A 23,875-nucleotide genomic window follows, 5' to 3' on the forward strand; every position below is an offset into this window, starting at 1 on the left:
GACCTTCTATTCTCAACTTGGGTGTCTTTTTTAGATTCCCTACACCGTGGAAACAGGCCCTTCGGCCCAACGAGTCCACACTGACCCTCCAAAGAGTAACCCACCCAGACCCATTTCCCTCTGACTCATGCACCTAACACTATAGGCAATTTAACATGGCCAATTCACCCTAACCTGTACATCTTTGGATTGTGGGAGGAAACCCACACAGACACGGGGAGAATGTGCAAACTCCACACAGACAGTCACCCGAGGCTGGAATTGAACCTGGGACCCTGGTGCTATGAAGCAGCAGTGCTAACCACTGAGCCACCCTAAGTTGTCTTGTCAATTTTCTTAACTGCACATCCATTGGTTATGATCCTCTCTTGATTGGAACCTGAGAGTTGTGTTAACAAACACTTCCAAATGGTTCAGCATCAAGGGGCCATTTTGATTGCTTCTTGTCATCTCCTGGTCAGAGTTCTCTTATTTTCGAGGGCGTGTTTCTAGTTGCACTCTCTTGCATTTTCAGACAGCAGCTACTGTAGAGGTTTAAGATAATCCCAAAAACAATGGATGGGCAGCTAGAGAGAAGGTGTGCAGAGGGTGATTTCAACGTGACCATCTCTGCTATAAGCTCCTCATGAAATCTGCCATTTCCTCTCATGTCCAAGGACTGGGGCCGTGTGATTGGTCCATGCTTATGGGCAATATGGGTTTGCATTGACATCTGCAGGAGGGCTGATCAGGAAATTCCCTTTGCACCACTGTTAGCCAGTCTTAGGGAAGGAATTACACCGTGAACACTCAATCATTTACCGCCGAGGCCCTCCTGCATTGTGGCTTGAACCTGGGGTTTCTGGTCCAGAGACAGGGACATTGCCACTCTGTCACCCCTACTGTGGGTGAACAATCAGAAGGGAGTTGAAGGCTTCCAGGGAAAAGAAACCGAGCATGGGGAGAGTGAGATGAGTAGATAGTTCAGCACAAGTTTGACAGACTGACTTTGAGTGGCGCTGTGATATTCTCAGTATATTTTTAAGCAAAAAAAAACCTCACAGGTTGTGAGTATTGCTGGTCAGCTCAGCATTTACATATTTTCTAATTGAGGTGTTCAGGAACGTTAAGACACATCCCTGGACCAGGGGGAGGCTTGAAACTGTGTCTCCAGACTCAGAGGTTGGAACATTACCACTGTTCCACAAGAGACTTTAAAATCAGCCTTCATTGCCCCTCACTAACTTTGATATGTTGGTGGTGGGTCTGCTTCTTAAACTGATGTGGCTCCTGCAGTGTTGTTAGGAAGGGAGTTGGTCCACTGAAACATAGAACATAGAAAAATACAGCGCAGTACAGGCCCTTTGGCCCACGATGTTGCACCGATCCAAGCCCACCTAACCTAGACTAACCCACTATCCTCCATATGTCTATCCAAAGCCCGTTTAAATGCCCATAAAGAGGGAGAGTCCACCACTGCTACTGGCAGGGCATTCCATGAACTCACAACCCGCTGAATAAAGAATCTACCCCTAACATCTGCCCTATACTTACCACCCCTTAATTTAAAGCTATGCCCCCTCGTAATAGCTGACTCCAGGGGGTGGTGTTCCCATGTATCTGCTGCCCCTGTCCTTCTAGATAGAAGTGGTCATGGGTTTGGAAGGTGCTGTCTGAGGATCTTTGGTGAATTTCTGCAGTACCTCTTGTAGATGGTACACACTGCTGCTACTGAGCGTCGGTGGTGGAGGGAGTGGATGCGCTGCCAATCAAGTGGGCTGCTTTGCCCTGGATGGTGTTGAGCTTCTTGAGTGTTGTTGGAGCTGCCCCCATCCAGGGGCAAGCGGGGAATATTCCATCACCCTCCTGACTTGTGCCTTGCAGATGGTGGACGGGCTTTGGGGAGTCAGGAGGGGAGTTACTCGCTGCAGTATTCCCAGCCTCTGCCCTCCTCTTGGAGCCGCTGTGTTTATGTGGTAAGTCTAGTTCAGTTTCTGGTCCATGGTAATCCACAGAATGCTAATAGTGAGGATTTCAGTGATGGTAACACCAATGAATACCAAGGGGTGGTGGTTAGATTGGCTCTTATTGGAGAGGGTCACTGTCTGGTATTTGTATGGCATGGATATAACTTTCCACTTGTCAGCCTAAACTTGGATATTGTCTGGATCTGTTAAATTTAGACACGGACTGCTTCATATAGGAGCAGAAATTGGCCATTCAGCCCATCGAGTCAACTCTTATCATTCAATGAGATCATGGCAGATCTGGTAGTCCATTACTTTCCTGCCTTTCCCCATAATTCTTACTGTGGCCCTTACCATTTAAAAAACCATCTATCTTAGCCTTGAATATCCTTTATTAACCCAACTTGGACAGTCCTCAAGAAGCAGAGGAAAGCTGAGAACAGTTTACAGCCTAGCACCACTCCCTCAGATGACCATTTCCATCTAGAAGGACAAGGGCAGCAGATACATGGGAACACCAACTCCCTCTGTAAGTTCCCCTTTGAGCCACTCACCGTCCTGACTTGGAAATATGTCACTGTTCCTTCACTATCACTGGGTCAAAATCCGGGAACTCCCTCTCTAACAACACTGCAGGGGGGCACGTCAGTTTAAGAAGCAGACCCACCATTAACATATCAGTTAGTGAGGAGCAGTGAAGGTTGACTTTAAAGTCTCTTGTGGAACACTCCCCTTCTGCTGGTGGGGATTGGAGAATTAATCTGCGCTGAACTAAACTGCTCATACCTGATTTCTTTTGCTTAAAGGTTGTGGAAGGGAGATTTCGTGTGGAGGATGGACCATTGTTTTGGGAAAATCCATGTGGTTGATCATCTTTTTTCTCGTGATGTTTGTTCTGCTTGTGGTTTGCATTTCGAGAAGTAAGTATTTCACCTTGACTCCAGGAACAGCCCATGAAGGACACGTGAGGGAAGTGAACGAAAATTAGCTGTTTTCTGCTACCTTTTTTTTATAAAAGTGTGTGGCGTAGGATGCCTTCCAATTGTTATGGACTAGGCCGGACCAATTGTTATGGACTAGGCCAGACCACTCAAAATATTCTTGAGCAGGTAGTCCCAGACCGTAGCTTGGCAATTTGTTTCAGTAAGTTTACAGTAAAAATTACCTGGATTAAGTGAGCAAGGTTGATTACCAGGTTTAAAACAGACAAAACCTTATTCACAAAATTACACAATGAAACACAAAGAACAGAATAACAAACACCTGCAGAATTCAGTCTATCCAAACAAGACTTGATTATGCTGTTCCGAATACACACAACAGTCCCAATAAGCAAACTCCCTTTAAAACCCAGTATAATTGGAACACATGCTTACAGGTTGAAGTTAGAAGGGCAGTAAGAGAGAGAGAGAGAGTTTCCACACTGTTGAACTCCTAACTAGCTCTGGACTGAACTAAAACTGCTCAGCTAGACAGCTGACCACTTCCCTTCCATTATACAGGTCACTTCTAAAGCATGACCACTTTGACCTGGAGTCCCATCTGTTTAGGTATAAACAAAAGGCCTCTCAAAATCCTTGTCAGCTCTGGACCAAACCAGACTGATGGGAGCCCGGCCCGGTTTATTATCCCTCTGAGAAAAATCAAGGACAGAGTCTCCTTGAGAAAAAGAACAGCTTTTAGAAAGAAAGGGCGTCACGGTGGCTCAGTGGTTAGCACTGCTGCCTCACAGCACCAGGGTCCCAGGTTCGATTCCACCCTTGGGTGACTGTCTGTGTGGAGTTTGCACATTCTCCCCGTGCCTGCGTGGGTTTCCTCCGGGTGCTCTGGTTTCCTCCCACAGTCCAATAATGTGCAGGTCAGGGTGAATTGGCCATGCTAAATTGTCCGTAGTGTTAGGTGGGTTAGTCAGAGGGAAATGGGTCTGGGTGGGTTACTCTTCGGAGGGTCGGTGTGAACTGGTTGGGCTGAAGGGCCTGTTTCCACACTGTAATCTAATCTTTGTGACACAATCACCTGCTGTGGAAATCCAGGAGAAATGGCCATTCACGCAGCTCATCCCCAGAGTAACTTGGAACTTCTTATGGAACCTTAGCATGTTCTCAGAGAGTGTTGAGGTTGGGGGGCTCCATAAGAAGAACTGTTGCCCAATGATGCTTTATGCTGAGTTAGAACCTGTGTTGCTTCTGTTCCTACGGGGGAAGTAAACACCACAGAACTTGCTGGCAACCAGTGACAAACCCTGTAAAAATCGATGTGCCTTAAAATTTGCCACCCTTTGGCCAAGTTTGAAGCCCAAGATTAGGTGTGACACACGGAAATTTCCTCCCCTTTAGTACTTTTGATTTCTTTCGTGGGAATCGCTCTCTGCATGCACTGTACTCCACGTTAACAGTGGGAATGCTGGATGGGGAAGAGCCAAATGATACTGTTCTGAAGAGCTGCAAATGTGTTGCTGGTCAAAGCACAGCAGGTCAGGCAGCATCTCAGGAATAGAGAATTCGACGTTTCGAGCATAAGCCCTTCATCAGGAATAAGAGAGAGAGCCAAGCAGGCTAAGATAAAAGGTAGGGAGGAGGGACTAGGGGGAGGGGCGATGGAGGTGGGATAGGTGGAAGGAGGTCAAGGTGAGGGTGATAGGCTGGAGTGGGGTGGGGGCGGAGAGGTCAGGAAGAGGATTGCAGGTTAGGAGGGCGGTGCTGAGTTGAGGGAACCGACTGAGACAAGGTGGGGGGAGGGGAAATGAGGAAACTGGAGAAATCTGAATTCATACCTTGTGGTTGGAGGGTTCCCAGGCGGAAGATGAGGCGCTCCTCCTCCAGCCGTCGTGTTGTTGTGTTCTGCTGGTGGTGGAGTCCAAGGACCTGCATGTCCTCGGTGGAGTGGGAGGGAGAGTTAGTGTTGAGCCACGGGGTGATTGGGTTGGTTGGTTCGGGCGTCCCAGAGGTGTTCTCTGAAGCATTCCGCAAGTAAGCGACCTGTCTCACCAATATAGAGGAGGCCACATTGGGTGCAGCGGATGCAATAGATGATGTGTGTGGAGGTACAGGTGAACTTGTGGCGGATATGGAAGGATCCCTTGGGGCCTTGGAGGGAAGTGAGTGTGGAGGTGTGGGCGCAAGTTTTACATTTCCTGCGGTTGCAGGGGAAGGTGCCGGGGGTGGAGGTTGGGTTGGTGGGGGGTGTGGATCTGACGAGGGAGTCATGAAGGGAGTGGTCCTTGCGGAACGCTGATAGGGGAGGGGAGGGAAATATATCCTTGGTGGTGGGGTCCGTTTGGAGGTGGCGGAAATGGCGGCGGATGATACGTTGTATGCGGAGGTTGGTGGGGTGGTAGGTGAGAACCAGTGGGGTTCTGTCTTGGTGGCGGTTGGAGGAGCGGGGCTCAAGGGCGGAGGAGCGGGAAGTGGAGGAGATGCGGCTCAAGGGCGGAGGAGCGGGAAGTGGAGGAGATGCTCCTCCACTTCCCGCTCCTCCGCCCTTGAGCCCCGCTCGTCCAACCGCCACCAAGACAGAACCCCACTGGTTCTCACCTACCACCCCACCAACCTCCGCATACAACGTATCATCCGCCGCCATTTCCGCCACCTCCAAACGGACCCCACCACCAAGGATATATTTCCCTCCCCTCCCCTATCAGCGCTCCGCAAGGACCACTCCCTTCGTGACTCCCTCGTCAGATCCACACCCCCCACCAACCCAACCTCCACCCCCGGCACCTTCCCCTGCAACCGCAGGAAATGTAAAACTTGCGCCCACACCTCCACACTCACTTCCCTCCAAGGCCCCAAGGGATTCTTCCATATCCGCCACAAGTTCACCTGTACCTCCACACACATCATCTATTGCATCCGCTGCACCCAATGTGGCCTCCTCTATATTGGGAAGATGGGCCGTTTACTTGCGGAATGCTTCAGAGAACACCTCCGGGCCGCCCGAACCAACCAACCCAACCACCTCGTGGCTCAACACTTTAACTCTCCCTCCCACTCCACCGAGGACATGCAGGTCCTTGGACTCCTCCACCGGCAGAACACAACAACATGACGGCTGGAGGAGGAGCGCCTCATCTTCCGCCTGGGAACCCTCCAACCACAGGGGATGAACTCAGATTTCTCCAGTTTCCTCATTTCCCCTCCCCCCACCTTGTCTCAGTCGGTTCCCTCAACTCAGCACCGCCCTCCTAACCTGCAATCCTCTTCCTGACCTCTCCGCCCCCACCCACTCCAGCCTATCACCCTCACCTTGACCTCCTTCCACCTATCCCACCTCCATCGCCCCTCCCCCAAGTCCCCCCTCCCTACCTTTTATCTTAGCCTGCTTGGCTCTCTCTCTTATTCCTGATGAAGGGCTTTTGCTCGAAACGTCGAATTCTCTATTCCTGAGATGCTGCCTAACCTGCTGTGCTTTGACCAGCAACACATTTTCAGCTGTGATCTCCAGCATCTGCAGACCTCATTTTTTACTGTTCTGAAGAGGACTAGCAGTGGACTCCTGTGCTCGGTCCAATATTTTCCACTCAGAAGGTGATGACTCTCTTCCAGCAGGGAACCTGTCAAGTCTGAGTACCTTCAAGGCTGAGGGAGATTTTTAATGAGTCAGTTTTTAATTGGCTCATCAAAATATTTCTGCTGCTGAGCGTGTAGGAAATGGGGGCCATGAGAGACTTATGACCAACATTCGCATCCCATAGAAATAGTCAGTCCCTCAAAGTTATTTAATATTATTAGTAAAAGTGTGGGATAAACTGTATCACTGCAATTTAGCGCTCAGAAACTTTAATGAAAAGCTTTTATCAAATGTTTCTGCACTTAACCACTGCCTTTCTAGTTGAGCTGTTGAATCGCGAAAGACAGATCTCCATCTCCCTGTGTTTTTCAGTCTCAACTCACCGAGCTGAAATGAAACAGAGATACAAATTAATGATCAAAATCTCAGCCAATGTCTTCAAAATACCCTTGAGAGATTTCCACCACTGCCCGGGTTGTCCATCCGAGCAACAAGGGAGGGGACAGGAACATTCTCTCCCTGTCTGAGCCTCTGCTGGGTCGAGTTTCTCAAACGCGTTTCTCTCTCTCTCTCTGCTTTTCTCTCCAAATATTTCTGGTTCCATTTCACAGGGACAGACCCCGCAGAGATTTGGCTCCCACTCTGAGTCCATGTGTGAAGGGTACCGTCTGTGTAAATTCTAGTAAGGTGTCTTTCTAACGCAGGGATGAGCTGCACTTGCAACTTCCCGATAACTCCCCTGCCTCAGCAAAAAAAAACCCCAGTCTCTTCAGAAAGAAGGCAAAACGTCTTCCTTCCCAGTTCAGAGGGAGAGGATGCAGTGATCTCTCGCTGCCCTGTGAGCTGACAAACCCCTCCGTCTCAATAAGGTCCCACCCCATGTCTCTTTCAGCTTCATAACGTCAGGCAGACGTGAAAAGGTGAAGGAGGGCAAATTAACCAGCCGGCTGAGAGCGTGTCTGAGAATCATACAGAACAAAAGAAGCCCTTTGGCCCGTTGAATCCCTGCTGACTCCAAACCTACACAAGTCCCACTTCCCAGCTCTTAGCCTGCACCCATTACTGTTGTGACAGTTCAAGTGCATTTCTTCCAGAAGCCAGTCTTTTGTAAATTGTCCTGCCAGTTTGTACACAGCAAGATCCCATAGTACTACTCAGGTAATCAGCAGGCAGGCCGGCTTATTGGTGTGGTCTGGCCATTGGCTAAAGTTCCCCTGCCTTTGTTCAAGACAGTGCTGTCGGAAATTTGCGGCTAGCCAGCATCTCTCATCCCAAAAGACAGTGTAGCATTCTGTCTGTACCGCTGCATCGAGTCAGCTTGGATAGATTTAATACCAGGTCCTAGGGTGGCACAGGAACTGGCACCCTTCCCACTCAGAGGTGAGAGTGGCTCTTGCAGAGCCTGCTTTAGCATCCAATCTCTGGCAACTCAGTGCTTGAGAAGGTGCAGCCTCAACACCACCTTTCCACAATGCCGAAAACACAAGGGCCCAACAGTGATGACCACCAAGAGTAGGATGTGAGAGGTGAGAACGTTGGAAATAAAGCTGATAAACCTGAAACAAAACACTTCTGACTCTTTAAGGAGAAAATTGTTTCAAATTTTCTTCTGTTCCATATATTCCAAATTTTCTTACATTGGCCTGTTCAGTGATGGAGGTCAATTTCACTCTCTTTCAGTTTCGAGGGTGGAACAGAACGTTAGCCCAGTTAACACGACATTAAAGACTGAACCGAACAAGGATCAAACTATGAGTGAGTTTGCGATTCACTTTTCAAAGTTATTTTCGGATATTTATTTTCAGTCGTTCCAAACTGCCCTCCTGGATCTGCCGACAGAGTAGGGAGCAGTACATGCTTACTCTCTCTCTCTGTCTCCCATGTGTCGGGGCTGGGTTTTGCAAGATGTGGTCAACACAAAGTGCAACTCCAATCTAACATTGTTATACCGGGAAAAGGGCTTGGCCTTTCTGACTGGGATCGCAGCTCCGGAGTGTACCTTCAATCCAGTTGGGCAGGTTTGTTGGGAATGAGGTGAGGGCAGGTAATCCTCAGTCTCTTACCTGTTGGGAGTGAGGTGAGGGCAGGTAATCCTCAGTCTCTTACCTGTTGGGAGTGAGGTGAGGGCATGTAACCCTCAGTCTCTTACTTCCCCTGGGTATCCTGAGGTTGAAATGGCTAGCAATGCAACTGCTTCTGTGAAATGGTAGCTGCATAAGTCAAGTGTGAGGTTAGGATGCCACCTGAATGAGTCCCAGGTGGGTCGAGTAGTGTATCAGGTTGGTAGGGTTTCAGGTAATTGCATACCAAGGTGCCAGTTATGTTAGTATGGCGCAAGGTACCAGCTAGGTAAGGTGCTGATGAGGTAGGGTGTTAGAGTACTATGAGAGTATGGTGCTAGAGTTCTAGATATATAGGGTGCCAGAGTGCAGGTTGGTAGAGTGTGAGATTACCAGGTTGGGACGGTGTCAGACTACCAGCTGGGAGAGTGCCAGAGTACCAGGTAGGGAAGGTGCCAGAGTACCAGTTTGGGAGGGTGTTAGAGTACCAGGCAGGGTGAGTGCCGGTGAAACAGGTTGGGTGAGTGCCAGAATAACATATCGGTAGTGTACCAGTGTACCAGGTTGGTGAAGTGCCAGAGTACCAGGTTGGAAGGGTGTTAGAGTACCTGTTGTGAGGGTGCCAGAGTACCAGGTAGGGAGGGTGCCAGAGTACCAGGTAGGGAGAATGTCAGGGTACCAGGTTGGAAGGGTGTTAGAGTACCTGTTGTGAGGGTGCCAGAGTACCAGGTAGGGAGGGTGCCAGAGTACCAGGTAGGGAGAATGTCAGGGTACCAGGTTGGAAGGGTGTTAGAGTACCTGTTGTGAGGGTGCCAGAGTACCAGGTTGGGAGAGTGTCAGAGTACCAGGCAGGGTGAGTGTCAGAGTACCAGGTAGGGAGGGTACCAGAGGACCAGGTTGGGAGTCTGCCAGAGTACCAGGTAGGGAGAACATCAGAGAACCAGGTAGTGAGGGTGACAGAGTACCAAGTAGGGAGAGTACCAGAATACCAGGTTGGGAGGCTTTCAGAGTACCAGATATGGAACGCGTCAGAGTACCAGGTAGGGAGGGTACTAGAGGACCAGGTTGGGAGTCTGCCAGAGTACCAGGTAGGTAAGGTACCAGAGTACCAGTTAGGTAAGGTGCCAGAGTATCAGGTAGGGAGGGTACCAGAGTACCAGTTAGGTAAGGTGCCAGAGTATCAGGTAGGGAGGGTACCAGAGTACCAGGTTGGGAGAGTGCCAGAGTACCAGGTAGGTAGTGTACCAGTGTACCAGGTTGGAAGGGTGGTAGAGTACCAGGTTGGAAGGGTGTTAGAGTACGAGGTATGGAGCGTGTCAGAGTACCAGGTAGGGAGTCTGCCAGAGTACCAGGTTGGCAGAGTGCCAGAGTACCAGTTAGGTAAGGTGCCAGAGTACCAGGTAGGGAGAGTGCCAGAGTACCAGGTAGGTAGTGTACCAGAGTACCAGGTTGGCAGAGTGCCAGAGTACCAGTTAGGTAAGGTGCCAGAGTACCAGGTAGGGAGAGTGCCAGAGTACCAGGTAGGTAGTGTACCAGAGTACCAGGTTGGAAGGGTGTGAGGGTGTCAGAGAACCTGGTAGGGAGGGTACCAGCATATCAGGTTCATAGAGTGGAAAATGTGTTGCTGGAAAAGCGCAGCAGGTCAGGCAGCATCCAAGGAACAGGAGAATTGACGTTTCGGGCATAAGCCCTTCTTCAGGAATGAGCCCGAAATGTCGATTCTCCTGTTCCTTGGATGCTGCCTGACCTGCTGCGCTTTTCCAGCAACACATTTTCAGCTCTGATCTCCAGCATCTGCAGACCTCACTTCCTCCTCCAGGTTCGTAGAGTGCCAGAGTACCAGGTAGGGAGGGTGTTAGAGTACCAGGTAGGTAAGGTGCCAGAGTACCAGGTAGGGAATGTGTCAGAGTACCAGGTAGGGAGGGTGTTAGAGTACCAGGTAGGTAAGGTGCCAGAGTACCAGGTAGGGAGGGTGTTAGAGTACCAGGTAGGTAAGGTGCCAGAGTACCAGGTAGGGAGGGTGTTAGAGTACCAGGTAGGTAAGGTGCCAGAGTACCAGGTAGGGAGGGTGTTAGAGTACCAGGTAGGTAAGGTGCCAGAGTACCAGGTAGGGAGGGTGTTAGAGTACCAGGTAGGTAAGGTGCCAGAGTACCAGGTAGGTAAGGTGCCAGAGTATCACGTAGGAAGGGTGCCAGAGTACCAGGTACGGAGGGTGCCAGTGTGCCAGGTTGGGAGGGTGGTGGAGTACCAGGTAAGGAAGGTAATTGTGTACCAGGTAGCGAGGGTGTGAGTGTACCAGGTTGGGAGGGTGTCAGAGTACCAGGTAGGGAGTGTGCCAGAGTACCAGCTAGGGAGGGTGTTAGAGTACCAGGTTGGGAGGGTGCCAGACTACCAGGTTGGGAGTGTGCCAGTGTACCAGCTAGGGAGGGTGTTAGAGTACCAGGTATGGAGAGTGCCAGTGGACCAGGTAGGGAGAGTGCCAGTGGACCAGGTTGGTAGAGTGTCAGAGTACCAGGTAGGGAGAGTGCCAGAATATCAGGTAGGTAACGTGCCATAGTACCAGGTTGGGCAGGTGTCAGAGTATCATGTAGGTCAGGCACCAGGGCACATTCTGGGAATTGTGACAGATTTGGACGGAGGTATATCCTGACATTATGAGTCTCCATGTTTTGGGAGTGCAGAGCAGATCACACACGTCTGCCCACTGAGTGAAACAGCAGAAAGGCTGAAGCTTCCCAATCCCCTCATTGAGCCCTTAGTGAGCTGCCAGCACATGTAGCAGCAGGAAGGTGTGAGTGTCACATGAAAGGTTAATGCCTTTTTATTGCCTTCACCCCCTTAAAGCAAAACAGGCTGTCACTGTTCTCAAAACACCCTCAAACTACACGAGGCCATGTTCTTCCTGTCTTGCTATCAGATGAGGTGGGATTGTGGAGAGTTTCAACTGATCTGATCTCCTTGCCTCATGCAGGATAGTATCAAAATGAGCTGTTGGTTTCTGCTCATCGAGGTTACAGATCTGTTTCCAACCAGCTCCTTCCCTCACAGTGATCGTCATCGAGTGGCTGAATCACAACTTCCAAAATGTGTCACGTTCTCTGCTGAGGTACACTCTGAGGCTTAACCCAGCCATGGTCTCCCTGGAATGGCTCGTTTCTACAATACTGGTTCCTAGTGGTGAGGTGAGAGATGGTGTGACTCTTAAGATTGTCACAATTCCTGTGACTCTCCTCATCACATAGAGTCATTGAGGTGGACAGCACAGAAACAGACCCTGTGGTCTAACTTGTCCATGCCAACCAGATATCCCAAACTAATCTAGCCCCATTTTCCAGGACTTAGCCAATTTCCCTCCAAACCCTTCCTATTCATATACCCATCCAAATGCTTTTTAAATGTTGTAATTGTACCAGCCTCCACCACTTCCTCTGGCAACTCATTCCAAAATTGCACCATCCTCTTTTTAAATCTTTTTAAAATCACCACCCTCTTTTAAATCTTTCCCCTCTCACCTTAAACTTATGCCCTCTAGTTCTGGACTCCCCCATGTCAGGGAAAATACCTTGTCTATTCACCCTATCCATGTCCCTCATGATGTTATAAACCTCTATAAGATCACCCCTCAGCCTCCGACGTTCCAGGGAAAACAGCCCCAGCCTGTTCAGCCTCTCCCCATCGCTCAAACCTTCCAACCCTGGCAACATCCTTGTCAATCTTTTCTGAACCCTTTCAAGTTTCACAATGTCCTTCCTATAGCAGGGAGACCAGAACTGCATGCAATATTCCAACAGTGGCCTATCCAATGTCCTGTACAGCCACAACATGACCTCCCAACTCCTGTACTCAATACTCTGACCAATAAAGGAAAGCATACCAAACGCCTTCTTCACTATCCTATCTACCTGCGACTCCACTTTCAAGGAGCTATGAACCTGCACTCCAAGGTCTCTTTGTTCAGCAACACTCCCCAGGACCTTACTATTAAGTGTATAAGTCCTGCTAAGATTTGCTTTCCCAACTCACATGCAGCTAAATTAAACGCAGTCTGCCACATCTCAGCTCATTGGCCCATCTGGTCCAGATCCTGTTGTAATCTGAGGTAACCCTCTTCACTGACCACTACACCTCCAATTTTGCTGTCATCTGCAAACTTACTATATATACCTCCTATGTTTATATCCAAATCGTATCTATAAATGATGAAATGTAGTGGACATTGGTTAGGCCACTGTTGGAACGTTGCTTGCAATTCTGGTCTCCTTTCCTATTGGAAAGATGTTGTGAAACTTGATGTACAGGGATGTCACCAGGGTTGGAGGGTCTGAGCTATAGGGAGAGGCTGAACAGGCTGGGGCTGTTTTCCCTGGAGCGTCGGAAGCTGAGGGGTGACCTTATAGAGGTTTATAAAATCATGAGGGGCATGGATAGGATAAATAGACAAGGTCTTTTCCCTGGGGTCGGGGAGTCCAGAACTAGGGGGCATAGGTTTAGGGTGAGAGGGGAAAGATATAAAAGGGTCCTAAGGGGCACCTTTTTCACACAGAGGATGGTACGTGTATGGAATGAGCTGCCAGAGGAAGTGGTGGAGGCTGGTACAATTGCAACATTTACAAAGCATTTGGATGGGTATATGAATAGGAAGGGTTTGGAGGGATATCGGCTAGGTGCTGGCAGGTGGGACTAGGTTGGGTTGGGATATCTGGTCGGCATGGACGAGTTGGACCAAAGGGCCTGTTTCTGTGCTGTACATCTCTATGGCTCTATGACTCTATGACCCTTGACCACTCCACTGGTCACAGGCCTCTAGTCTGAAAAGCAACCTTCCACTCACCATCCTCTGTCATCTACCTTTGAGCTAGTTCTGTATCCAAATGGCTAGTTCTCCCTATATTCCGTGAGATCTACACTTGCTAACCAGTCTCCCACAAGGAAACCCTTTTGAATGCTTTACTGAAGCCCGTATCACATCCACCGCTCTGCCCTCATCAATCCTCTTCATCACTTCTCAAAAAACTCAATCAAGTTAGTGAGACACGATTTCCCACACACAAAGCCATGTTGACCATCTGTAATCAGTCCTTGCCTTTCCAAATGGATGGGTAAAAAATGAGGCCTGCAGATGCTGGAGATCACAGCTGAAAATGTGTTGCTGGTCAAAGCACAGCAGGCCAGGCAGCATCTCAGGAACAGGGAATTCGACGTTTCGAGCATAAGCCCTTCATCAGGAATGAGAGAGAGTAGCCAAGCAGGCTAAGATAAAAGGTAGGGAGGAGGGACTAGGGGGAGGGGTGATGGAGGTGGGATAGGTGGAAGGAGGTCAAGGTGAGGGTGATAGGCCGGAGTGGGGTGGGGGCGGAGAGGTCAGGAAGGAGATTGCAGGTTAGGAGGGCAGTGCTGAGTTGAGGGAACCGACTGAGACAAGGTGGGGGGAGGGGAAATGAGGAAACTGGAGAAATCTGAATTCATACCTTGTGGTTGGAGGGTTCCCAGGCGGAAGATGAGGCGCTCTTCCTCCAGCCGTCGTGTTGTTATGTTCTGCCTGTGGAGGAGTCCAAGGACCTGCATGTCCTCGGTGGAGTGGGAGGGAGAGATAAAGTGTTGAGCCACGGGGTGGATGGGTTGGTTGGTCCGGGCGACCCAGAGGTGTTCCCTGAAGCGTTCGCAAATCCTGTCCCTCAGGATTCACTCCAACACTGAAGTCAGTCTCACTGGTCCGTAGTTCCCTGGCTTTTCCTTACCACCTTTCTTAAATGTCGGCACCACAGGATTCTGGGTAATCCAAGATGGAGGAAGGGGTAAATTTCTGGCTGTAAGGGCTGCTCCTTTTTTGAGGTATTTTAGGTGCTGGAGGCGATTTCCTCAAATTCCAGGAGCAGCGATTACTGTTTTATATGCTGTTGCGTTGTTTTGGAACTTTGGGGGAAAAAAAAGTCAAAACAGCAGCAGTTTTAAGAGAAAGAAGCGCAGACAAAGGAAGCACATGGTGAGGACAGTGCAGGAGAGAGAGAGAGAGAGAAACTGACACAATGAACCTGCACAGTTACTGCCTTTGCTGTTTGAATGTATGTATCGTTGGACATCAGAGTGCGCCTGGGAAAACTGGCAAACTTTGAAATTCACAACTAATCTTGGAGGAACTGTTTGGCAAAGTTCACAGCACAGAATCAGATAAGTGTTTTTAAGTGTGACCTACGTGAAGTCTGCAGTAGTGAGCAGAGTGGATCCTTTCTTGTTTATATGTTTTTTGAGACATGTCTCTTGATTAAACTTAAAATATAAGCCATAACTATTAATTTAACCTAGTGCAGTGTTTTGTAGATGAATAAGACGGTGTTATTTTCTGGGTCTGTAGATTGTGAAGGAGCAAAAATGGCCTTTGCAGTGATACGTACTTCCTGTCAGATGTGGGAGATTAAAGACAGTTTAAGGGTTACTGCGGATTATATCTGCCATAAATGCTGTTGGATGCGAATCTTATCAGATCGAGTGGATCAGTTAGAGAGACAGTTAGAAGCGATGAGGAATTTGCAACAGCAACAGTATGTGATGGATGGCAGTTATAGGAAGGGGGGAAAGTCTCAGATACAGTCACATAGATGGGTTAACTCCAGGAAAGGTAGGGGAGGAAGGCAGCAAGAGCAGGAGTCTTTTGTGGATATACCCATTTCAAACAGGTATGCTGTTTTGGAAAATGTAGGGGGTGATGGATTCTCAGGGGAACGTAGCACGAACAGCCAAGTTTCTGGTATTGAGACTGGCTCTAATGCAACGAGGAGTACGTCGGCTTCCAAGAGATCAATTGTGTTAGGAGATTCTGTAGCCCGAGGAACAGATAGACGTTTCTGTGGCCAGCAGCAAAAAAGCAGAATGTGTGTGTTGTTTCCCTGGTGCCAGGATCAAGGATGTCTCAGAGAGGGAGCAGAATGTTCTCACATGGGAGAGGGGCCAGCAAGAGGTCATTATCCACATTGGAACCAACGACATAGGAAGGGAAAAGGTTGAGACTCTGAAGGGAGATTGCAGAGAGTTAGGCAGGAATTTAAAAAGGAGGTCCTCAAGGGTAGTAATATCTGGATTACTCCCAGTGCTACTGACGAGTGAGGGCAGGAATAGGAGGATAGAGCAGATGAATGCATGGCTGAGGAGCTAGTGTATGGGAGAAGGATTCACTTTTTTGGATCACTGGAATCTCTTTTGGGGTAAAAGTGACCTGTACAAGAAGGACGGATTGCACCTAAATTGGAAGGGGACTAATATACTGGCAGGGAGATTTGCTAGAACTGCTTGGGAGGATTTAAACTAGTAAGGTGGGGGAGTGGGACCCAGGGACATTGTGAGGAAAGAGATCGATCTGAGACGGGTACAGCTGAGAACAGATGTGAGTCAAACAATCAGGGCAGGCAGGGACAAGGTAGGACTAATAAATTAAACTGCATTTATTTCAATGCAAGGGGCCTAACAGGGAAGGCAGATGAACTCAGGGCATGGTCAGGAACGTGGGACTGGGATATCATAGCAATTACAGAAACATGGCTCAGGGATGGGCAGGACTGGCAGCTTAATGTTCCAGGATATAAATGTTACAGGAAGGATAGAAAGGGAGGCAAGAGAGGAGGGAGAGTGGCATTTTTGATAAGAGCTGTGCTGAGGGAGGATATTCCTGGAAATACATCCAGGGAAGTTATTTGGGTGGAACTGAGAAATAAGAAAGGGATGATTATCTTATTGGGATTGTATTATAGACCCCCTAATAGTCAGAGGGAAATTGAGAAACAAACTTGTAAGGAGATCTTAGCTATCTGTAAGAATAATAGGGTGGTTATGGTAGGGAATTTTAACTTTCCAAACATCGACTGGGACTGCCATAGTGTTAAAGGTTTAGATGGAGAGGAATTTGTTAAGTGTGTACAAAATTTTTTTCTGTTTCAGTATGTGGATGTACCCACTAGAGAAGGTGCAAAACTTGACCTACTCTTGGGAAATAAGGCAGGGCAGGTGACTGAGGTGTCAGTGGGGGAGCACTTTGGGACCAGCGACCATAATTCTATTAGTTTTAAAATAGTGATGGAAAAGGATAGACCAGATCTAAAAGTTGAAGTTCTAAATTGGAGAAAGGCCAATTTTGATGGTATTAGGCAAAGACTTTCAAAAGCTGATTGGGGGCAGATGTTCGCAAATGACGGCTGGAAAATGGGAAGCCTTCAGAAATGAGATAATGAGAATCCAGAGAAAGTATATTCCTGTCAGGGTGGAAGGGAAGGCTGGTAGGTATAGGGAATGCTGGATGACTAAAGAAATTGAGGGTTTGGTTAAAATAAAGAAGGAAGCATATGTCAGGTGTAGACAGGAGAGATCAAGTGAATCCTTCGAAGAGTATAAAGGAAGTAGGAGTATACTTAAGAGGGAAATCAGGAGGGCAAAACGGGGACATGAGATAGCTTTGGCAAATAAAATTAAGGAGAATCCAAAGGGTTTTCACAAATATATTAAGGACAAAAGGGTAACTAGGGAGAGAATCGGGCCCCTCAAAGATCAGCAAGGCGGCCTTTGTGTGGAGCCCCAGAAAATGGGTGAGATACTAAACGAGCTGCAAATGTGTTGCTGGTCAAAGCACAGCAGGTCAGGCAGCATCTCAGGAATAGAGAATTCGACGTTTCGAGCATAAGCCCTTCATCAGGAATAAGAGAGAGAGAGAGCCAAGCAGGCTAAGATAAAGGGTAGGGAGGAGGGACTAGGGGGAGGGGCGATGGAGGTGGGATAGGTGGAAGGAGGTCAAGGTGAGGGTGATAGGCCGGAGTGGGTGGGGGCGGAGAGGTCAGGAAGAGGATTGCAGGTTAGGAGGGCGGTGCTGAGTTGAGGGAACCGACTGAGACAAGGTGGGGGGAGGGGAAATGAGGAAACTGGAGAAATCTGAATTCATACCTTGTGGTTGGAGGGTTCCCAGGCGGAAGATGAGGCGCTCCTCCTCCAGCCGTCGTGTTGTTGTGTTCTGCCGGTGGAGGAGTCCAAGGACCTGCATGTCCTCGGTGGAGTGGGAGGGAGAGTTAAAGTGTTGAGCCACGGGGTGATTGGGTTGGTTGGTTCGGGCGGCCCGGAGGTGTTCTCTGAAGCGTTCCGCAAGTAAGCGGCCTGTTTCACCAATATAGAGGAGGCCACATCGGGTGCAGCGGATGCAATAGATGATGTGTGTGGAGGTACAGGTGAACTTGTGGCGGATATGGAAGAATCCCTTGGGGCCTTGGAGGGAAGTGAGTGTGGAGGTGTGGGCGCAAGTTTTACATTTCCTGCGGTTGCAGGGGAAGGTGCTGGGGGTGGAAGTTGGGTTGGTGGGGGGTGTGGATCTGACGAGGGAGTCACGAAGTTATGATAAACTTCATCTGTACAGTGGTGAATGTGCTGGGAGTATAGTAAGGGGACTGGGTGACTGAAGATTATCAGGGAGGAGGTACTGTCACCTACTCTGACTTCCATGCCTGCTGCTGTGCACTATCATCTAATTCTCACAACCTTTGAAGGTGTTGAAGTGTAACCACTGTGCTCAGAGTGAGTGGGAATGTTCTGGAATATTCTGGCATTGTCACCAACAAACTCAGTCACGGACTTCACTCTAATGAAGGCAGAATACTGTGGACGCAGAATCTAAGACAAACACAGAGATTGCTGGAGTATTTCAGCATCTGTGGAGATACAGAAACAGAGATAATATTTTGAGTGTGGTGTCTCTACTTCAGAACCGGAAGTGGTTGGAAAATGGCTCCTTTTCACTCTCACCAATGTAAGGAATCTCCAACCACTTATACTTCTAAATAGGATTCATTCTGGGCCTGAAGATTAACTCTATTTCTCTCTCTCTCTCTCTCCGTAGACACTGCCAGACCTGCTGAGTTTCTCCAGTATTTTCTGTGTTTGTTACAATCTTCACTTTATTGTCCGTGACACCAGCTGGAGACTAGATCAGCCAGTGTCCCAGTGACGGCATCGTGTCTGCTATTCTGGGCACAAGTGTTCAGTTTGGGTGAGGTGAGAGATGGTGTGAAGATGTTATCTGTTATGACATTGCGATTGCTACCATTACCCTGGACAAACCCTCAGGGTTGAACGATTGAAGTGAGCAGTTAGATGTGAGAGGTGAGAACATTTGAAAGAACGTCTGAGTAATTTGAAACAACTTTAGGGAAAAGGTCACTTTAAATTCTCTGGTGTGTCTCGTCGGGTTGTTATATCTTCACTGTCAGAGGTTGAGTTTGATCTGTTTTACAGCCTCAATGATCCTAGATGCTGTGGAACCGATACAGGAGGAAATAATGAGCGAACTCGACACAATTCGAAAAAATGGTAAGTTCTCAAAACGTTTCTGAAAGTCGTTTTTGATTTATGTCAGTTTTTGAAAGCTCTCCACCATTCTCTGGCTAACAGGGGAGGGAGCCTCTCTCTCTCTCCCTCTAAATCTTTCTCTGTCTCTCTCTGAATCTCTCTCTCTCTCTCTCTCACTCTCTCAGCCTTTAATGTCTCACTTCCCTCCAGTATCTCTCTCAGGGCTGATCTGAGTGCATTTTGATGGATCTCCATCCCAATGGATTGGTTCCCACCCTGACCTGGTCACTCAGAAATTGGGAGGGGAAGAGCTTCCTTATACATTCTGTAAACTGTGTTTCTATTGTTGGGTTAAGCTCCAATAATGATGGGCATTGAGAAACAACGTGAAGGAAGTTTATTCTATGCTCCAGAGTTTCAGTTTACTGCAATGTTTGCTGCTGTCCATTATCAACTAATTTCCTCAACCTTTCAAGATGTTGAAGGGTAACCATTGGGGACGGAGGGCGCAGGAATGTTCTGGAATGTTCTGACATTGTCACGAATTATCTCAGTCTTTGAGAAAAGTAACACCTCACACCTTTCACTCTAATATACTGTATTACTGCAGACACTGGAAATCTGAAGCAAGCCCAGAGATTGCTGGAGAAACTCAGCAGGTCTGGCAGCATCTGTGGAGAGAGAAAAACAGAGATAATATTTTGAGTGTGGTGACTCTCCTTCCGAACATGAAGGGATTGAAAAATAGATCCCTTTTTATACTCCAGACAGAGGCAGAGGAGGAGGGAGAGATCAGTGAGTGTGGGAAACAAGTCAAAATAACTAAAGGGTTGGTGATAGTGGGGATAAAAACACAGAAGGGGATGTAAAAAGGGTTTAAATTAAAGGTGTAAAATTGAGACAATGGATCCGCGCTACTAATTGCAAAGTAAACATGCCAGTGCTGTGGCCGAATTGGGGGTGAGAGTGGAAGAAGAATACAAAGCAGACACAATGTAGTAGTAGAATTCAATGTTGAAAACTTGACCAGATTTCACCACATGAAGGAGCAGCGCTCCGAAAGCATGTGATTTCAAATCAACCTGTTGGACTATAACCTGGTGTCATGTGACTCCTGACTTTGTCCGCCCGAGTCCAACACCGGCACCCCCACATCCCGGAAACCTTGAGGCTGTCACGTGGAAAATGAGGTACTGTTCCTCGAGCTTGTGTTGTGCTTCATTGGCACCTTGCAGCAGATCCAGGACAGAAGTGTTAATGTGTGTGTGAGAGAGAGAGAGGTGATTTACTGGGCTGGCAGCAATTGACTGGGGGGGAGGAGGTGCAGGGTCATTTGTACAGACAGAGCAGAGATGCTCTGAAAAGCGGTCACCCAGTCTGCGTTCGGTCTCACTGATATAAAGCAGTCCCAACCACTTCTGAAGAACAGTCATTCTGGACTCAACAATTAACTCTGACTCTCCCTCTCTCCGTAGACACTGCCAGACCTGCTGAGTTTCTCCAGTATTTTCTGTGTTTGTTACAGTCTTCACTTTATTGACCGTGACACCAGCTGGAGACTAGATCAGCCAGTGTCCCAGTGACGGCATCGTGTCTGCTATTCTAGACACAAGTGTCCAGTTTGGGTGAGGTGAGAGATGGTGTGAAGATGTTATCTGTTATGACATTGCGATTGCTGCCATTACCCTGGACAAACCCTCAGGGTTGAACGATTGAAGTGAGCATTTAGATGTGAGAGGTGAGAACATTTGAAAGAACGTCCGAGTAATTTGAAACAACTTTAGGGAAAAGGTCACTTTAAATTCTCTGGTGTGTCTTGTCGGGTTGTTATATCTTCACTATCAGAGGTTGAGTTTGATCTGTTTTACAGCCTCAATGATCCTAGATGCTGTGGAACTGATGCGGGAGGAAATAATGAGCGAACTCGACACAATTCGAAAAAATGGTAAGTTCTCAAAACGTTTCTGAAAGTCGTTTTTGATTTATGTCAGTTTTTGAAAGCTCTCCACCATTCTCTGGCTAACAGGGGAGGGAGCCTCTCTCTGTCTCCCTCTGAATCTTTCTCTGTCTCTCTCTGAATCTCTCTCTCTCTCTCTCTCTCTCTCACTCTCTCAGCCTTTAATGTCTCACTTCCCTCCAGTATCTCTCTCAGGGCTGATCTGAGTGCATTTTGATGGATCTCCATCCCAATGGATTGGTTCCCACCCTGACCTGGTCACTCAGAAATTGGGAGGGGAAGAGCTTCCTTATACATTCTGTAAATTGTGTTTCTATTGTTGGGTTAAGCTCCAATAATGATGGGCATTGAGAAACAACGTGAAGGAAGTTTATTCTATGCTCCAGAGTTTCAGTTCACTGCAATGTTTGCTGCTGTCCATTATCAACTAATTTCCTCAACCTTTCAAGATGTTGAAGGGTAACCATTGGGGACGGAGGGCGCAGGAATGTTCTGGAATGTTCTGACATTGTCACGAATGATCTCAGTCTTTGAGAAAAGTAACACCTCACACCTTTCACTCTAATATACTGTATTACTGCAGACACTGGAAATCTGAAGCAAGCCCAGAGATTGCTGGAGAAACTCAGCAGGTCTGGCAGCATCTGTGGAGAGAGAAAAACAGAGATAATATTTTGAGTGTGGTGACTCTCCTTCCGAACATGAAGGGATTAAAAAATAGATCCCTTTTTATACTCCAGACAGAGGCAGAGGAGGAGGGAGAGATCAGTGAGTGTGGGAAACAAGTCAAAATAACTAAAGGGTTGGTGATAGTGGGGATAAAAACACAGAAGGGGACGTAAAAAGGGTTTAAATTAAAGGTGTAAAATTGAGACAATGGATCCGCGCTACTAATTGCAAAGTAAACATGCCAGTGCTGTGGCCGAATTGGGAGTGAGAGTGGAAGAAGAATACAAAGCAGACACAATGTAGTAGTAGAATTCAATGTTGAAAACTTGACCAGATTTCACCACATGAAGGAGCAGCGTTCCGAAAGCATGTGATTTCAAATCAACCTGTTGGACTATAACCTGGTGTCATGTGACTCCTGACTTTGTCCGCCCCAGTCCAACACCGGCACCCCCACATCCCGGAAACCTTGAGGCTGTCACGTGGAAAATGAGGTACTGTTCCTCGAGCTTGTGTTGTGCTTCATTGGCACCTTGCAGCAGATCCAGGACAGAAGTGTTAATGTGTGTGTGAGAGAGAGAGGTGATTTACTGGGCTGGCAGCAATTGACTGGGGGGGAGGAGGTGCAGGGTCATTTGTACAGACAGAGCAGAGATGCTCTGAAAAGCGGTCACCCAGTCTGCGTTCGGTCTCACTGAAATAAAGCAGTCCCAACCACTTCTGAAGAACAGTCATTCTGGACTCAACAATTAACTCTGACTCTCCCTCTCTCTGTAGACACTGCCAGACCTGCTGAGTTTCTCCAGTATTTTCTGTGTTTGTTACAGTCTTCACTTTATTGACTGTGACACCAGCTGGAGACTAGATCAGCCAGTGTCCCAGTGACGGCATCGTGTCTGCTATTCTAGACACAAGTGTTCAGTTTGGGTGAGGTGAGAGATGGTGTGAAGATGTTATCTGTTATGACATTGCGATTGCTGCCATTACCCTGGACAAACCCTCAGGGTTGAACGATTGAAGTGAGCAGTTAGATGTGAGAGGTGAGAACATTTGAAAGAACGTCCGAGTAATTTGAAACAAAATGTTTCTCACACTTTAGGAAAAAGGTTGCTTTAAATTCTCTGGTGTATCTTGATATATCTTCACTATCAGAGGTTGAGTTTGATCTGTTTTACAGCCTCAATGATCCTAGATGCAGTGAAACTGCTACAGGAGGAAATAATGAGCGAACTCGACACAATTCGGAAAAATAGTAAGTTTTCGAAATGGCTTTGCAAGTTTTTTTTGATTTATGTCAGTTTTCGAAAACTTCCCACCATCCTCCGGTCAACAGGGGAGGGAGCAGTGACATTGTCTCTCTCTCCTCCAGTACTTTATCTCTCTCAGGATGTATCTGACCCCATTTCACTAGATCTCCATCCCAAGGGATTGGCTCCTACCCTGGCCTGGTTACTCACAAATTGGGAGGGGAAGACTTTCCTTATGCATAGCGTAAATCGTGTAGGGTTACCCCTATTGCAGCTTAAACTGCCATTACCATGGGCATTGGCCTTGTTAGAAATAATGTGAAGGCAGATTATTCTGAACTCCAGCATTTCAGGTCACTTCCATGTCTACTTTGTTCCATTACCATCTATTTTCCTCAACCTTTAAAGACAGTGAAGTGTAACCACTGGGCTCGGAGGGAGTGGGATTGTTCTAGAATGTTCTGACATTGTCACCTCAGTCTTTGTGAAGAAGGAGCACACACACACACTTCAGTGAGTTGGGCATAATACCAGGAAGAGGCAAAATGTGCTGTAAACAAAAATACTGGAGATCACAGTGGGTCAGGTAGCATCCATGGAGAGACAGCAAGCTAACGTTTCGAGTCTCGATGACTCTCCATCAGAGACAAGATGTGCCATTGAATGTTTATTGCTTGCAATTCTAGTTCCAAGTGTCGTTCCATGTGTTAATCTTTGGTGAGGTGAGAGATGGTGGAAAGATGTTAACTGTTGTGAGATCAACATTCCTGTGACTCCCCTTGTCAAATCCCATTGATTTCCACCGACCCCCAGTCCCTGTAACCCTGCATTTCCCATGGCTAACCAACATAGCTTGCACGCTTTTGGCAATTTCCCGTGGCCAATCCACCCTAACCTTCGGACTCTGGGGGGAAGCCGGAGCACCCAGAGGAAGCCCACGCAGACACGGGGAGAACTCCACACAGACAGTTGCCTGAGGCTGGAATCAAACCTGGGTCCCTGTCACTGTGAGGCAGCAGAACTAACCACTCAGCCAATCTCATTGTCGCTTGGCTATTTGTGGAATCTTGCTGTGCCAAACTGCCTGCTGGTTTCCCGAGTGACCCCAAGCCATGGTTTGAAGGTCTACAGGTCATGACAATGTGCAATGGAGCTTGTTTCCTTTTGTTTATG

General features: G+C 48.0%; 2 protein-coding genes across 2 annotated transcripts in view; one reads left to right on the top strand and one right to left on the bottom strand.

Moving 5' to 3' along the window:
* LOC132835826 (uncharacterized) overlaps positions 1-23,875 on the top strand; it is a 40,228-nt gene that overhangs the window by 6,707 nt on the left and 9,646 nt on the right. Inside the window, exons 2-6 of the mRNA XM_060854918.1 lie at positions 2,753-2,866; positions 8,136-8,210; positions 18,776-18,850; positions 20,700-20,774; positions 22,633-22,707. Of these exons, the coding sequence (XP_060710901.1) occupies positions 2,753-2,866; positions 8,136-8,210; positions 18,776-18,850; positions 20,700-20,774; positions 22,633-22,707 (414 nt within the window). The remainder of the gene's footprint in view (positions 1-2,752; positions 2,867-8,135; positions 8,211-18,775; positions 18,851-20,699; positions 20,775-22,632; positions 22,708-23,875) is intronic.
* LOC132835828 (glutamate--cysteine ligase regulatory subunit-like) overlaps positions 6,792-23,875 on the bottom strand; it is a 59,735-nt gene continuing 42,651 nt past the window's right edge. The window contains exon 7 of the mRNA XM_060854920.1: positions 6,792-6,842. Within this exon, the coding sequence (XP_060710903.1) occupies positions 6,835-6,842 (8 nt within the window). The 3' untranslated portion in view covers positions 6,792-6,834. The remainder of the gene's footprint in view (positions 6,843-23,875) is intronic.

This window comes from Hemiscyllium ocellatum, chromosome 45 (assembly GCF_020745735.1).
Source record: "Hemiscyllium ocellatum isolate sHemOce1 chromosome 45, sHemOce1.pat.X.cur, whole genome shotgun sequence".
In the NCBI taxonomy this organism is placed as follows: domain Eukaryota; kingdom Metazoa; phylum Chordata; class Chondrichthyes; order Orectolobiformes; family Hemiscylliidae; genus Hemiscyllium; species Hemiscyllium ocellatum.